General features: G+C 54.8%; 1 protein-coding gene across 3 annotated transcripts in view; it reads right to left on the bottom strand.

Moving 5' to 3' along the window:
- The window catches only part of COL27A1 (collagen, type XXVII, alpha 1), a 148,769-nt gene extending 136,042 nt beyond the window's left edge, over positions 1 to 12,727 (bottom strand). The window contains exons 1-3 of one of the 3 annotated variants that reach the window (XR_824845.1): positions 12,696 to 12,727; positions 9,654 to 9,724; positions 3,389 to 5,106 (exon numbers count right to left, since the gene is read on the bottom strand). Coding sequence is in view for 2 of the 3 variants with exons in the window: in XM_010835143.1 (XP_010833445.1) it covers positions 3,389 to 5,106; positions 9,654 to 9,724; positions 12,696 to 12,697 (1,791 nt within the window). In the remaining variant the exon portion in view is untranslated. The remainder of the gene's footprint in view (positions 1 to 3,388; positions 5,107 to 9,653; positions 9,725 to 12,695) is intronic. The other 2 variants (XM_010835143.1, XM_010835142.1) reach the window with 2 other exon arrangements.
- Between the last annotated feature and the right edge of the window lie 2,928 nt (positions 12,728 to 15,655).

Consider the following 15,655-nt stretch of genomic DNA (forward strand, 5'->3'; position numbering starts at 1 on the left):
GCTCACAGGGCTCCCACAGAGTTCCCTCTCGAAGTGGCTACAACTCCTGGCCAGCCTGGGCCCAGAGCTGTGCCTCAGCCTCTGCCAGTCTGTCCCGTGCCCCTTGAGATCCACGCAGAACAGGTCAGATACAGCCTTGAAAACCCTCTCAGGGGCTTCCCTAGTGGCTCAGTGGTAAAGAATCCTGCCTGTTGATGCAGGAGACACAGGTTCGATCCCTGGTCCAGGAAGATCCCACATGTGGTGCAGCAACCAAGTCCGTGTCCCACAGCTACTGAGACTGTGCTCTAGAGCCAGAGAGCCACAGCTACTGAGCCCACAAGCCACAGCTACTAAAGCCCGTGTACCCTAGAGCCCATGCTCTGCAACAAGAGAAGCCACTGCAATAAGCCCCTGTGCACAGCTAGAGAAAAGCCCGTGTAGCACTGCAGACCCAGCGCAGCCAAAAATAAACAAATAAAAATTATTTTTTCAAAAAAGGAAACAAAACCTTCTCAGGCTCTGAAAGGACCTGCAGTGAATTCTAAGAAGGGAATTCTCCCAAAGCCAGTCACAGAGGAGAGACAGCCTCAGGGAGAGGAAAGAAGTTCCCCATACCACCCAACAAATCTAGAACTCCCAGGCGGCCCTGGAGATCCCTCAACTTGCTTCCTCACAGGAGGTGGGAGCTATTATCCTCTTACATTCTGCAGAAACTGAAGCTTAGTGTGGGTAAGGGCTGCAGAGCTAGTAAGGAGTGGAGTCAGGATTTAAACCCAGATTGGTGTGTGCCCAGACTGGAGACAATTAAATCTCATACCCGGGCACTGCAGCTTCCGTTCTGCTGGGGTTACATCCCAAATGTATATGAGGGTTCTGGGTGGGGACACGGGAGACGAGAAGAACACTTGTCTGAATCAGTTTTTGTTGCTATTGTTCAAAGACACCACTTTGATTAATAATTTCTGCTATCTGGTGAAATATAAATGACCAGCTTGCCACAGCAGACTGGACAAAGCTTCTAGAAGCTTCTTGGTTCCTACTAGAGTAAGATTAGGTTCCGAGCTGGGGGGCAGGCGGGATGAGGGGATTGCACGGGACGTCAGGCAGGATGGCACCCGGACAGACTGATGTCTTCCCTCTTGCCCTCATCTGTTCTGGGCTGGAAGAGCAGGAAGAGCCATGGTCCCCGCAGAAATTGCATCCCAGCTCCTCCTGCAAGATCATTCCGGGTGCCCTCAGCCAAGTCTTTTGTCTCCCCAGCCCTGGTCGTCTCCTTCGCAGCGCAGGGGTCAGGGCACACGTCCTACCCTCTGGACCAGTTTCTACAAGGTCCTAAAGGAGGATGCTACATGTGTGGAAATAACTCATGAATGCGCTAGGTATAGAAACAGAAGATGTTCTAGACACTGAACACTTGAGGTCAAGGACACGGCCTCCCTCTCTCAAGCCCCCGGCCTCTAAGCCCTGAGTCCTAGCATCTCAGAGTGCACACTTAAGGGCTGGATTGCAACGTGCTGATCTTGGGGTCTGGAGCCGGGGCGTAAACTTCAGCTCGGCCTCCAACATGCTGTGTGGCTTCTGAGTGAACCCTGGCCCTTTCTGGACCCCGTCTCTAGGCTCCCCACCTGTACAACGGCGAGGGTGAATTGAATGAACCCCAAGCACCCGTCCACGGAACAGGTCAACTCCAGCACCTTCTTTGATCAGGGTGGGAGGAGTTCCAGACCAGTTCTGGCAAGAGGCCTCACCTCCTGCTGACCTGCATCACTGAACTCCAGGAGGAGAGTCCACGGCTCAGGCAGCCGGAAATGCCCGAGGCAGAGCCTACACCCTGGGAACCTGCTCCTGCTCCAGCTCTGCAGGCTCGGCCATGGCCTCTCTCGCTCTACATCACACACAGCCCTGGGGGACAGGGTTGGCCCCCTTCACTCGGCAGGGTGGAGACCCTACACTTCACCCTCCTCTGTCAGAGGGGGACAATTCACCCCCTTTCAACCTCACAGCCAACGAGGCTGGCAGCCCCACAGCTTGGGAGGCTGAGCTGTCACAGGCCAAAGGTACCTGGCGCCTGAGTAGGATTGGGTAGCCTGGAGCAGGGAGAAGTCTGCTTCCCTCGGCTCCCCGCTCCCTACCCTGCCAACTTCAGAATGCGGGACCTGAACAGAATGTTGACATAATTGCAAAGCAATGCATACAATTTCCATAAGTTCTACAATATGGTTATAATAAAAACGGACTCTCAGTCCCCTTGGAGACAGACTGAATAAATATTATTCCTCATGATTATTAAAACTCATTAAGTGTGTTTGTAAGGCCTGGGAATTCCCAGTATCTGCCAGTGTCTCCACGTTGCGGGGAGCCTAACCCCAAGCCCAGGGCCTGGCGGGAGACTCGACCCCGGGAAGGAGGAACCCACGAGGTGGTCATCTCCAAGGCAGAAGAGAGCGGAGGCCCGAGCTTTCTGGAAACTCCATCTCATCAATCCCCCCCACCCGGAGGAATTGGCCTCCAGCTGCAGAAAGGTCGTTGCCCCTGGAGACAGTCCCAGGCACGCTGGAGGCATCAAGCCCAAGACCGTCTCCTGCACGTGGAATGTTCTTTCTCTCTCCCTTGATTGTTCGCGCTCACCCTGACCCTTCTTACCCCAAACTCCTCTACCAGGGCCCACAGATCAAATGTCTTACAGGAGCGAGCAGGTAAGAGAAACCAGATGAAAGGGCTGGGTTGGAAGACCAATCATGAGATGTGTGGACGAGTACAGACAAGAGCGGGCCTGTCCTGTCCAAGGAAGCAGCCGCAACCCGGCCACAGCCCATGGGCCACTGCCTCTCTCCCTTCTTCCAAGAAAAGCTGGTCACCCTGTCTTTTATAAGAAAGCTCTCACATTCAAAAAATATTAATCGCTTATTAAATATTTTTAAACAAATGTTGCATGTGCCAAATAAAACATATTCAGGACTACCCATGGACAACCTTTGCCTGAAACTTGCGGACAAGCCAGGGGGCTGGAGGAGCTCTGGTCCAGGAGTCAGAGAGCTGGCCTTTGGGGACTGTGGGACCAGGGGCCAGTCAGTTCGTGGTTTTCCTTCAGCCACTCAACCTTTACAGTTATGTTAGCGAGCAGTCACCTGGGGCTTGGGCCAACCAAAGCCCAGAGATGCTCTTACCTGGAGGGGGCCACCAGACCCAAGTTCATCCCAGGGGACTACAGATCTGAGGCAGGATGTACAATTCATGAATATGGGAGAGATGGAGGCATGGGGGGACCCAGGCTCAAGTCGAGGCTCTGCCTGTAACCAGCTCTTCGGTCTAGCTACTCTTCCTCTGCCCTGATCAAGAGCAACCGCCCAACCACCCCTATCAGCCACTCAAGGTCCAAGCAGAACGCACACCCACCAACTCTTACCGGCAAACCACAGTCTCCCTTGGGTCCTGGAGGTCCCATCAGCAGCAAGAAAGGTGTGGGTCCCACCAGGTGGAAGAACGAATAGCCAGTACTCATGGGCTGGGGGCTGGAGGCCAGGAATCTTGCCGGGGCCAGCGCCGGGGCCGGGGTGGTCTGCTGCCTGGTCCGGGGCTGTCTGGGGCTGGACCCCCTTGTTGGATCATTTAGCGGGACATCCCGGGCTGCCTTCCCAGATCTGAGTGGGACGGGCTTCCGGGGTCTGGCTTTCTTTGTGGCTTCTGATCCAGTGGGTTTCTTGCTTCCAGTGGAGGCTGAACCAGGAGCGAGAGTGGGAGGCATCACTGTGGCCGGTGGCCCAGCGGTCCTGGGAGGGCTAGGACTGGGGACAGGTGATGGGGGCGGGACTGTGGGTGGGGGAGGTCTGTGTGTGCTGGTATGGGCAGGAGCCGGCTCACTGGCACGACTACTCATCTTGGCCTCAGCCTGGACCACTGGGGGCAAAGGCTTTTTAGAGGAGGCAGCAGCTGGAGGTAGGGGCCGGGCACTGGGTGGCGGGAGTCTGGGCATGCCGGGGTTCCTCTGGATCGGCTTCACTGTGGGACGGGAGACTTTGGCAGGAATGGGCTGGGAAGTAGGTAGCACCGGCTTCTTGGTGGGTGGGGCTGGCTTTGTGAAGGCAGGCAGAGCTGTCTTCTGGGTGGGGCGGGGGCTTCTGACTGGGGCAATTGAAGGAGAAAGGGCTGAAGGTGTGGCGGGGTGACTTTTGGAGGTCTTAGTGGCTGTGTTCTTCTGCAATGGCTGGACAGGTCTGGGGGAGCTGGCAGGAGAGACCGGGGACACGGGAGGAGGCCCTTCACTGACTGATAGCTTGGCAGGGGACAGAGGGGTCCAGGCTGGATGGGATGTGATGGGCTGGGGCGGGCGTGTGGTGCTAGTCCTCATGGGCTTGACGGGCACAGCAGGCACCACAGTCACCCCAGACCCCCTGCCTGCCGGCCGTGACCCCAGGGCTGGCGTGGCAGTGGTCAGATTCTCCAGGCCCAACCGGGCGAGGTCGGTCTGGAAGGTGAGGAGTGTGCCAGAGTCTCGGGGGAAGAAGGGTCCCAGCTGGGGCCGGTAGGTGTCAGCCTGTCCACACTGCTTTCTCAGGTGGGTACAGTAATTGTGAGCGACCTGCGCCACGGGGTAGATACTGAACTGGCACAGGGCCCCTTCGAACTGGACCGCGTGCGGGCTCATCTTCCCAAAGAGGAACAAGCCGTCAGGGTCGAGCGCTGGGTCCCTGTGGAAAGGCAGCGAGACGGGCACCCGGTGCTGCCCGCAGGCCGTCACCAGGGTGACCGTGCGGCCGCGGAGCTCCAGGGCCAGGTGGTGCCAGCGCCCGTCGTGGACGTCGAGGTCGAAGGCCACGGAGCGCCGGGGCCCCAGGTGGACCACAGTCTTGCCGGGGAGGAACTGCAGGCCCAGCTGCAGCTTGCGCTTCCGGCTGCGGACGGCGAAGAGGAAGGCATGGTTCACCCGGTGGGAGCAGAGGCTGAGCACCAGCGCCAGCTCCGTGCCCAGGGCGGCGGGGAGGACGGCAGCCGTGGGAGCCTGGAGCCGGGCCCGCTGCGTGAAGATGAAGCCCGTCTGGAAAGGGATGACCCCTGGGGGCGGGGGGCTCCGGCCGCCCACCGCCTTCGTCCAGCTGAGGCCCAGCTGCTGGAGGACGTCCACATCTGGAGAGGGAGGGCAGGAGGGGAGAGAGGGCAAGGTCAGGGCCTGCTTCCAGCCACAGCGACAGTGAGGACAGCCCACCCACTGCTGTCTGCCGCCCCGTGGCTGTGAATGACAGAGCAGAGCTGGAACCAGCCCCTTGCTGGGCTGTGTGATCCTGTGTATACACAGACCGTCCTTCACTTCCAATGCAGTTACAGCCCCATACAACAAATGTCACATCCTAAGCAAAGATGCACTTAATACATCTAACCTAGTGAACATCACAGTTTAGCCTAGCCTACCTTAAACTCAGAATACTTATTGTAAGTAAGGTTAAATTATCTCACACAAAGCCTGAAAGTTGCCCAGTCATGTCCAACTCTTTGTGACCCCATAGACTATACAGTCCATGGAATTCTCCAGGCCAGAATACTGGAGTGGGTAGCCTTTCCCTTCTCCAGGGAATATTCCCAACCCAGGGATGGAGCCCAGGTCTCCGGCATTGGGCAGATTCTCTGCCAGCTGAGCCACAAGGGAAGCCCAAGAATACTGGAGTGGGTAGCCTATCCCTTCTCCAGCGGATCTTCCTGACTCAGGAATCGAACCTGGGTCTCCTGCAATGCAGGTGAATTCTTTACCAACTGAGCTATCAGGGAAGCCCCCATACAAAGCCTATTTTACAACAAAGTGCTGAATATCTCATATAATATATTGAGTGCTATACTAAAATCAGGGCTTCTCTGGTGGCTCAGATGGTAAAGAATCCGCCTGCAGTGCAGAAGACCCAGGTTTGACCCCTGGGTCAGGAAGATCCCCTGGAGAAGGGAATGGCAACCCACTCCAGTATTCTTGCCTGGAGAATTCCATGGACAGAAGAACCTGGTGGGCTATAGTCCATGTGGTCACAAAGAGTCGGGCATCACTGAGCAACTATCTCACAGACACATACTAAAACCAAGAAACAGAACAATTGTGCCGGTTCAGAGTGGTTTCAGTGTATGGGTTGTTTCCCTTTGTGACCCTATGGTCGACTCGGAGCTGTGGCTGCTGCCGCCCAGAGTCCCAAGAGACAAGCATACTACATATCGCTAGCCCAGGAGAAGACTAAAAAGATCAAGATCAAACACTCCAATACAGATTCACTTTTGCACCATCATTAAGTCAAAAAATCATAAATTGAATCATTCTAAGTTAAGGACCATCTGTAAGTGGCTAAAAACACAGACACTGAAGCCAAACTTCCTGAGTTCAAATCCCAGCTCCACCACTTCCTAGGGTTGTGACTTCAGTGCCTCAGTTTTCCCATCTTTTAGATGGGATATTAGTAGTACCAAAACTCAGAAGGACATGGTGAAGATTAAATGAGCTAATGCACTTGGGGGGAAAAAGTGGCCTGGCACAAAATAAGCATGTTTGAAGGATAGCTATTAATATGAAAAATAATGATAATCACCAAATGCTAGAGCTAACAGTATTAGAGACTGCCTAATGTGGCGTGTTGTATGGAGGAGCCTTGTAGGCTGCAGTCCATGGGGTTGCGAAGAGTTGGACACGACTGAAGCGACTTAGCAGCAGCAGGAGCAGCATGTGGCATGTTTCCCCTTTTCTCTGCCTCAAAAGCCATCTCCTCCAGGAAGCAGTCCCATAAGCGAGGGACCAACAGGAATGTTCATCTCACCAGAGCTTGGTAAGGATGTCCAGGGGACCAGACTAGTTTCACCATCTTCAGGAACCCTAGTCTGCTAGAGCAGACTGGGGGAGCCGCTGTCTACACGGAAGGTCGGGGACATTTCCAGTGACCCCCCTCTTCCCTATGTGGCTTTGGAGAGAGCAGAGGAAGCAATCAAGGCATTCTTGTAACCTCTGTCCTCTGGCAAAGGGTTTGGACAACTGACCGTGGTCTGGCCAGGTCATATCCGCCTGGTAATTACACTGGCAAGAGCTTGCCAGAGCAAAAGGAGGGTTTCCAGGGTGTTTATGGAAAGGTTTCCTGACCTTGCCTCTTGTCGGGTCATTCAACCTCCTTCAGTCGGCTGAGCTGCCAGTGCCTGCAGACACCTGCTCGGGAGCCCCATCTCAGCAGGAAAGGACAGGCTGCATCTGGAAGTGGGCTCTGGGAAAGGTCCATAGGCCCCCTCCCCTGAGCTCAGCATCCTAACCCCTGAATGTGGAATGCTCTCTCCCTCATCACCTAGAGTAAGGGGCGTGCGCTGGGCTGAATGTAGCCAGCTCTTCATAGACCCTAGGCTGACTGCTGTGAGCTGGATGGACAGAGAGATAAATGGGCTGGGAGAAACTCAGAACCTGGGCGATGGCGACACGGCAGCATATGGCTCCATAGCAGGCTCTGCAAACAGAAGGCCGGGCTTCAGAGCCGGACAAGACCACCTTAGGTCTGGACTCTGAGCCTCCATTCCCTTCGCTGTAAGATGAGGCTACGAGGAGTGCTGACGTCATCAGGGCCCTGGGAGATGGTAAGGTGGTCTTCCTCTCGATCCTCACCCACCCCTGCACTCTGTGCCTCTGATTAAGTTTCTTCCTGCACTCCCCCGCCCCCCATCTCCCATCCCCAAGCCAGTTTCCCTGCCTGTAAGACAAGAGAAACCAGACCTGGAGGTGGCCATAGAGTCCTAAGAATGTTCTAAACACTGTAGCAGCAGGCTGCTGTTTCAGGCTTGAAGGCTCTTACTCCTCTCTAGGACCCAAGGGCCTTCACTTCCCTTCAAATTCCTCCTTTCTCCCACCTCTGTCTGTCCCCAGGTCCTAAGCTAAAACAAGCCACCATTTAAGGATTCTCTGAGTGGCAGCGTCTTTTATACACTTAATCACGGAAAGCTGCTTACTATTATAAAACACCTCTCACTACAAACAGCTTGAAAGGGAGGAGCTCCTCAGAAAGCCACCTCTCCTCTCTCCCCGCCCCACCTCACCTGGGATGCCCTGCAGACCTCTCTCTCTGCACCCTACCACTTACAGCCCCTCGCACTCGCCCTGGGAAGATGACAACTGGCCAGGCCAGGGGGCACTGAGGAGGTTCCCCTTATCACCCTCTCCAGGTGGGCTCTAAAGCTGATACCAGGCAGTCTCCAGGCCTCCCCCACATACTCGCTGCAGTTCAGGGGCCAAGTCCTCCCAATTCAGCTACCTGGAGCTGGCAGAGGTGGTCACCACTGAGCCTCCAGGAGCCTCTGACCACTGCGGGCTCCATGGAGACACAGAAGGGCCACCCTTGCCCCAACTTCACAGGTAAATATATAATCAACAATAAGAAGAACTAATGCTTATTGAGCATTTACTACGTACCAAGTGCTTTACAGGCATTAACTCTTGACTCTCTCCGTCATCTATGAAGCAGGTACTATCTGTCATCCCCACTCTTTCGCAGAAGAGGGTGAGAAAGCTGAGCCATATATAGTGTTGGGTTGGCCAAAGGTTCATTTGGGTACCCCCCCCCATAACAAATGAAATTTTTGGCCAACCCAATAACTTGCCCAGGGTCACACAGCTTATAATCAGAGGCACAGCTGGGCTTTAAACCCAGGCTGCTTGGCCCCAGGTCCTTGCTTCATCACTGCACCTTCCTGCACTGGAGCCCCTCAACTGCTTGGAAGGCAGGCTAGAGACTCAAGCAGGAAGGATCCCATCAGAGGAGAGGAGCTGGGGGACCGGGGAATGAATTCAGCGCAACGCCGAGATGGAGGGACCCGGCCAGCTGGCCACAGCAAGATCCCTTTATTACATAAACCTGGCTTCACGCTGCCCCAGCCTCTCTGCCCCCCGCCCCCCTTCCCAGTGCCTGACTCAGGACTCTGGACAGCTGTTCACCTACTTTGTGGGGGAAACAGCAAGCTTGGAAAATATGACATTTGCACAAAATGTTGCTGGGCGGCAGAAGTCTCTTCCGGGCACAGCCCTCCCCTCCCAGGGGCCCAATCCCTGCCCAGCAGCCAGGTCAGGCCACAGGGGCTCTGGGAGTGCCCGGGTGCCTGTCCCGGCACACAGGCCGGGCGTGGAGGAGGGGGAGGGGCTGCTATTTTAAGAGGCATTGTGGCTGCTTGACAAACAGATGTGGGAGAGGTTTCAGTTTCCATGGGCAGCTATGTAGCCAGTCCCCCCCGGTCCCCCGCTGCCTGGGGCCCCCTGGACAGATCCTCAGGGACAGCAGGGAAAAGCAGCATCTCACGGGGAGGGGAGTGCAGATCACAGGAGTAGGCAAGGATGCTGGAGTCCTTCATGCCTCTTGTCAGCCCTTCTTGGGGTACCCATCAGACAAAGGGGGACAACTGAGGCTTACTGACCTAGTGTAACTTACTCACATTCTGCCCTGGAGAGGAACAAAAGCATTGCCTCTCTACATTTCTGCACTGAGCGCTTCCTACCCTCACAAAACATCAAACGGGATGCTTTCAAGGCCGGAGAGAATTTGTTAATGATTGGCTCCATTCTACTGATGAGAAAATCGAGGTACTGAGTTCCCCATCAGGGGCACTGATGTCTCCTACCCCTGCATTCCCAGATCCCTTCCGTCCTGCTTTGTCTCCCCCGGACAAAGAGAAGAGACAGTTACCTTCAGGAGCTCCTTGGGTGGAGGCCAGGTGACAGGTGAGCGAGACTAAGATCCAGGTGAAGAGAAACCCCCTAGAGACCAGGAGACACAAGCAGATGTGGCATCAGCTTCCACCCCTCGCGTCCAGATTCGGCCGGGGAGTTGGGAGGGAATCCTTCAGCCCCAGTCCCACCTTGGTCCTGCCCAGGGGAGGTGGGAGGTGAGACGCAGACTCTAGGACCCCATTGGACCAGCCCACACTCCTGGGGTCCAGGCACAGCCTTCTGAAAAAGGAACTGCTTACACAGTACAAATACAATCTCGCTTTTTACAGATCAGTAAATCAAGGTCACAGGCAGGAAGCCCTGCCCTGGACATCAGGAGATGCAGGGTCCAGATCAAAATCTGCCACTGATGCCCTGGGCAACAAAGACCAGCCCCTGCCCCTCCCTGTCTCTGGACCTCAGTCTCCCCATCTGTGTTATGGCCTCAGGACCTTGAGACCCAATAGGCAGCAGAGCCAGGGAGGAAAGGTCAGCAGGAAGACCAGAGGGATCTGCTTAGATGACAGGTATCTTCAAAGGGCAGGAAAGAGAAGAACTCAGTCTCCAGACTCAGGGCCAGGGGTGGGAGACGACCGCTTAGCCAGGACCACTGCATGTAAAGGAAGCTGCCTACTAGCTTCATGCTCACAGAGAATGGAAGAGGGAGGAGAGAAGGGGAGACAATGGGGAGTCAGGCTCCCCCCAGGTGCAAACCTGGCCCCATTGCATACCAGCTATATGACCCTGGATGAGTCCCTCAGCCTCCCTGAGCCTGTCTCCTTCTCTGCAATTCAGCTGACGTTCCCTATCTTGCAAGCCAGGCGTGAGGATTAAGTGAGCTCATGCATGTCAAGGGCTCGGACTGCTGCCAGCCACAGAAGTGCTTCTTAGACCAACCCTGCTGCCCTTGCAAGCTGGATCCCAGAAGGGTTAATGCTCTGCTCAGGGGCTCCTGCCAAGATGGGCAGAGGCAGTGATCCGATTTCACCTTCCTGTGGGAGCAGCCACTGGTGACACCCGAAGCCACTGGGGCATCTGATCCCCAGGCAGGCAAAGGGGAGGGCGGCACGTGGCCAGAGTGGGCCAGCCAGGAGGCAGGCAGAAAGAACCCCGCCAGGCGGGTGGTGAGGGCAAAGGCTGGGACACGCTGGCCCAGGATCCATTTCCAAGAGGAAGGCTAGGATGGTGTGCTTCTGGGGAATTGTGTAATCCAGGAAACCCATCTGCCAGAGTGGATGTCGGGAGCCCCAGGTTCTTCCTAGCTCCCTGGAGGCCTTGGAAAACAAGCTCACACTCTGTGATTTAATAGCAAATCCTCCAATTTAATTGTAATTAGCATCAATGGTAATCCTGACCTAGACAATGTGGAAGGCACCGGTGGTTACCTACCCATAGCCTTCCCCTTCTTCTTGCTTGTTCTGGGAGACATGAACTTCAAAGGAAATTGGATGACTCTGGATAGATCTAAGTCCATCTTGGGAATTTGCCATGCCAGTGACTGGTTTAGGCCTGCATATATGACGCAAATGTGGCCAATGAGATGCCAGGAATGTCTGTCAGGACCTCAAAGAAAGCATTTCAAAGGAACACAGGAAGGGCTTTCTTCTAGCCTTTCAATGTTGTTGAATGAAGACTTGCTGCTGCAGCCGTTTTGTGTACATGAGGTGACAAGCCACATGAACACGTGAGAACGCCAGAATGGAAAAACGGTGGATGTTTGATGACACTTGAGACGCTAAATTGGCCAATCCTATTACGGCTTTTCCTTTGGACCTCTGGATATAGGAGGTAATGAGTCCCTTACTGCTTAAGCCATGTTCAACTGGGAATTACATGCAGCATAAGGCAAGCTAACTGAAACAGCATTCAGACACTGATGGCAGTCCCTTGAAAGCCTTCAGCTTCTGGGCCTTAGCACATGCTAATCTTAAGTGCTCTGGACTCCACTCTTTTGCCTGGTCAGCTCCCACTCACGTGTTAAGAGTGCAGCCAGGATGTCATTTCCCACAGTCTGCTGCACGTACCTCCCCAGGTATCCCATGTGTGTCTGTCTATTTTTCTGTCTCATTTTCTAACTCAAGTCCCTGAAGGGCAGGGCCCACGTCTGTCTTGGATTCCCAGCACCTGGCAGGCATGTAGTAAGTGTTCAGTGTATTTTTACAGAAGAAATGAATGTCGTCTGGAACTACAGGACTCTGAACTTTAAAAAGTATCTTCCCAAAGACTTAATGCCAGTAGGCCCACCCCACCTCTGACTTTTTCCAAGGGTGCTCCTGGATAACCCTTGCTCCCTCCTTCTCTTCTCCAATCTGCTGCCACTGCTGAGAATGGTTTTCACGTGGGACCTGTCCTCCCTGTCTCCAGCTTACCACCAGGAATAACAAAAGGTCGGTGCCTAGCTGTCCTGAGTTGGGGAGAGGGCTCGAGGCTGACCCTTCTGGCGTGACCTGCCTACTTGGAGCAAATGGTAGCCCCATCAGCTACGACAAACGATAAGAGGCAGCTCTTTTTGATTTGCCAAAAACTGAGCCTTAGGGAGGGCAGGTACTTTCTCAAGGTCACTGTGGGCAGCCTCTGGGGACTAGGTCCTTTTTCCCATACCCACCAGGTAGCTACTCCAGGAAGCTGACCAGATCTACTGAGGAAGAGCCGTCTCCTACATACTAGTGTTGGTAGTTCCAAAGCACAACTGCATATCGAAGGCTCTGAGAAGTTCTGCAATAAAGAAATCAACTGCCCTTTCTGTTGGTCAGCAGTCCCTGAAACTAGAGGACCAGGGTACTCATTTCTCTTGAGAAGACCTCTTCAGAAGACAGTGCTCCTGGCTCTGCAGGGTTCCTGCAACCTCACTAGGTTCTCTTTCATTTCCTTTCAGTCTCCTCTTTTCCCAGCCTTTTCCAGGCACCAGCCCTCACTCCTTGAGTCTCTCCCTGTGTCGTCACATCCACCCTTCTTAGGATGCTCCCCAAGCTGATAAAGACAGGCCAGGTGGAGAGGAGAGGGTACAAGAACCACGCACATCCTTCTCGGTCAATTTCTCCTGCTGGAGTTATGCCAAGATGACTACCCTGTAGAGAATAAAAGGATAAATTCAGAGGCAATAGTTGTAATCCCAGGAGAAAGAAGACTCCCAGGGGAGATGGGATCACACTAGCCCCTTCAATTAAGCTTCCTAACACTGTGGTTTCTAACTCAAGAATTTCAGCCCTGAAAGAGCTATTTAAAAAAACATTTGCCTCCCTTTCATTCACCTCAACAAATGCAACTGACCCTCTCAGACCTGGATTCCTTGTGCACTTGACCCAGAAACTGCCAAAGTATAGCAAAGGAGTGTTGAGTGCAAGTGAAGTGGGATTTCCTGGTGGCTCAGCTGGTACAGAATCCGCCTGCAATGTGGGAGACCTGGGTTCGATCCCTGGGTTGGGAAGATCCCCTAGAGAAGGGAACCCACTCCAGGATTCTGGCCTGGAGAGTTCCACGGACTATATAGTCCATGGGGTTGCAATGAGTCGGACACGACCATGTGACTTTCACTTCACTTCATAGAGTGGGAGAAGGTCCTCTGAGATCATTTCGAGGCCAGATTCTAGTCTCATCCCCTTTGTAGAAATGGGCCACTGGGGCCCAGAGAGGGGAAGCAACTTGCCCAAAGCCACACAGCATGCCAGTGACCCACATCATCTGACTCCACTACTTAGCAGACCATTTTCGCTTGACTCATCTCCCAAGAAGAAATCAAAGACTTACAGGGACTTCCTACTTGCCAGAGACCAGAGTCCCAGCCTTCACCAACAGGAAAGAGATGCAGCCTAGGGAGCCAACAGCCATCTAAGTAAGCTCCAGGCCTGGAAAGTTGGCCCCAGAGGGAGGCCCTGCCAATTCTTTTGCTCCCGTTCCAATCCTGTTTAGGCTACTGCTAATAACGTTTAGTGCCTGCGCTGGCTCAGAGCTTTGTTCTTCCAGACTTCTGTTTTCACCACTGACTCGTGGGCCTTGGCTCAGCGAAGCCAGGGCTCCAGAATGTCGGGAAGACCAGAGCACAGGGGCCAGAGACGGCAGAAGGCGGCCGGAACGGAAGCCATGAGTTCGGGAGCCTGACCTTGGAGACACAGACTGGCCACCGAGCCCTCCAAGAAGGGAACCCAGGTGTTCCTCTCTGGACCATGAGGCTGCCAGAACCTGCAGCTGGCTTGCATGGTTTCTTCCTCCATCCTTGTTACCTGAGAACACAGGGGAGCTTCAGGGACCGATACCAGTCTGAACATCCACTGTGCACTCAGAGCTAAGACCTGGGGCATAGAAACACGAGGCCAAGTGGACCCATGGTCTCTGGGCTTGGCTGTGCTCCCATGGAGCGAGCGGGGAAGGATGCTGGCCAGAGGACCACAGAAAATAGAAGAGGGGTGGACCTGTCCCACCTGCCTCCATGGACTGGCCAGGCCCCATGTGCCCAGACAGCCACGCCCGGGCCTTCTTCACACCTTACACCTCTTCTATGGGAACACAGACAGGTCATCTGTCTGGACAGGATGCGGCCCAGAATTTTCCCACTGACTCACACATCCATTCAAGATGAAGTGAATAATGATAAAAATAGCAGCTGCCGTTTGTTGAGCACTTACTATATGCCAGGCACTGTTCTAAAAGCCTTTTACAAGCACAGCCCCACTAATCCTCACCAAACCCTGCTTGCTGGAAATGAAGATGCCTATTTGAGGACGAGAAAAAGGAGAAGCAGAAAGGCAAGGTGCCCGCCCCAGCTTGCAGAACAGAGGCAGGGATTCACATGGCCTGCCATGCTCTCCTGGCTCATGGGTGTGAGTTTATGTTTTGCTTCCGTTTCCACCATCAATTGACATGGCATTTCGTGGGTCGGGCAGGTTATGGGGTATCAAGAGGGTCCCTGAAACACAGAGAGGGAGGAAGAGAACATGCCAATAAAGTAACAGGTAGAGTGTGCTTAGAGAGGGACAGACGGGGGGTTACATGTGAAGGGCAGGGCCCCCGCCAATGCAACACCAGGGTTGCTGATGGCTACTGGATTGAGCCTGGTGGGTGGTGGGGGGCGGTACAGCAGGCTTATGGAAGCATATGGAAGGGGGAGTGCTCTGAGGACAGGGAGGACGGAGAAGCAAAGAGAAGCCAGGGATGCTCCATAACAGTGTCCTGGAACCTGATCTGGGAGGTGCAGAAGAGCAAAGCTAGGAGGCCAGAGGGCAGAGCATCTGGGGTACTGCAGCAGCAAGGGAGGCAGAGGCTGGGCCTCAAAGCCGCGTGACTGCCCACTTGTCTAAAGCTTGGGCCCCACTGTGGGGTGCTCTCCTGGCACCGCTTTTCTACCCAACCGCTGGCATCTGCCCTGGCACAGGGTCTCCTGGAGAAAATGAGTCAGCAGTGTGCTTACTGGTGGTGGTGGTGGTGGTGGTGATGGTGGGGTGTGTGTGTGTATGTGTGTGTGCGTGCGTTGCGGTGGGAGGGGGGCGCGGGGGAATCTCAGCCAGCCAGCTTTTTCCAAGACATGGGAAAGAAAGGGGGCGGCGTCGCCCCCCTGATCCCAGCACAGAGCGGGCAGGACCCGGTGGGGGCAGGGCGGAGCTGCAACCCAGACCAGCCTCTTGGGAAAAGCCCCTGCTCCTGGGGGCAGAATGGGCAGGGAGCAAGTTCTCTGCTTCTCCAGGCAGGCGGTGAGCATGAACCACAGTCCGTGGGGCCCTGAGGGGCTGCTCCCCGCCTGCTCACTCCCACACACACCCACATCAGTGACTCCTCCTGCACACGCTCACTCTTTACAACTCCTACTCCACAGGCTGGGAACCAGAGATTCCTTGGCCCTCAGGGGCCCGCGGGGGCTCACATCTGTACCATGAGGGGTTCGAATTAGTCATCTCCCGGGGCCCTTTCTGCCCTGACATGCTGGTTCTCACTTTTTCTAACACACACAACGGGAAAGCGACAGGAACTCAGGACCACCCCCGCTCC

The sequence above is a fragment of the Bison bison genome, unplaced genomic scaffold, assembly GCF_000754665.1.
Source record: "Bison bison bison isolate TAMUID 2011002044 unplaced genomic scaffold, Bison_UMD1.0 scf7180017864039, whole genome shotgun sequence".
NCBI classification, from domain to species: Eukaryota; Metazoa; Chordata; class Mammalia; order Artiodactyla; family Bovidae; genus Bison; species Bison bison.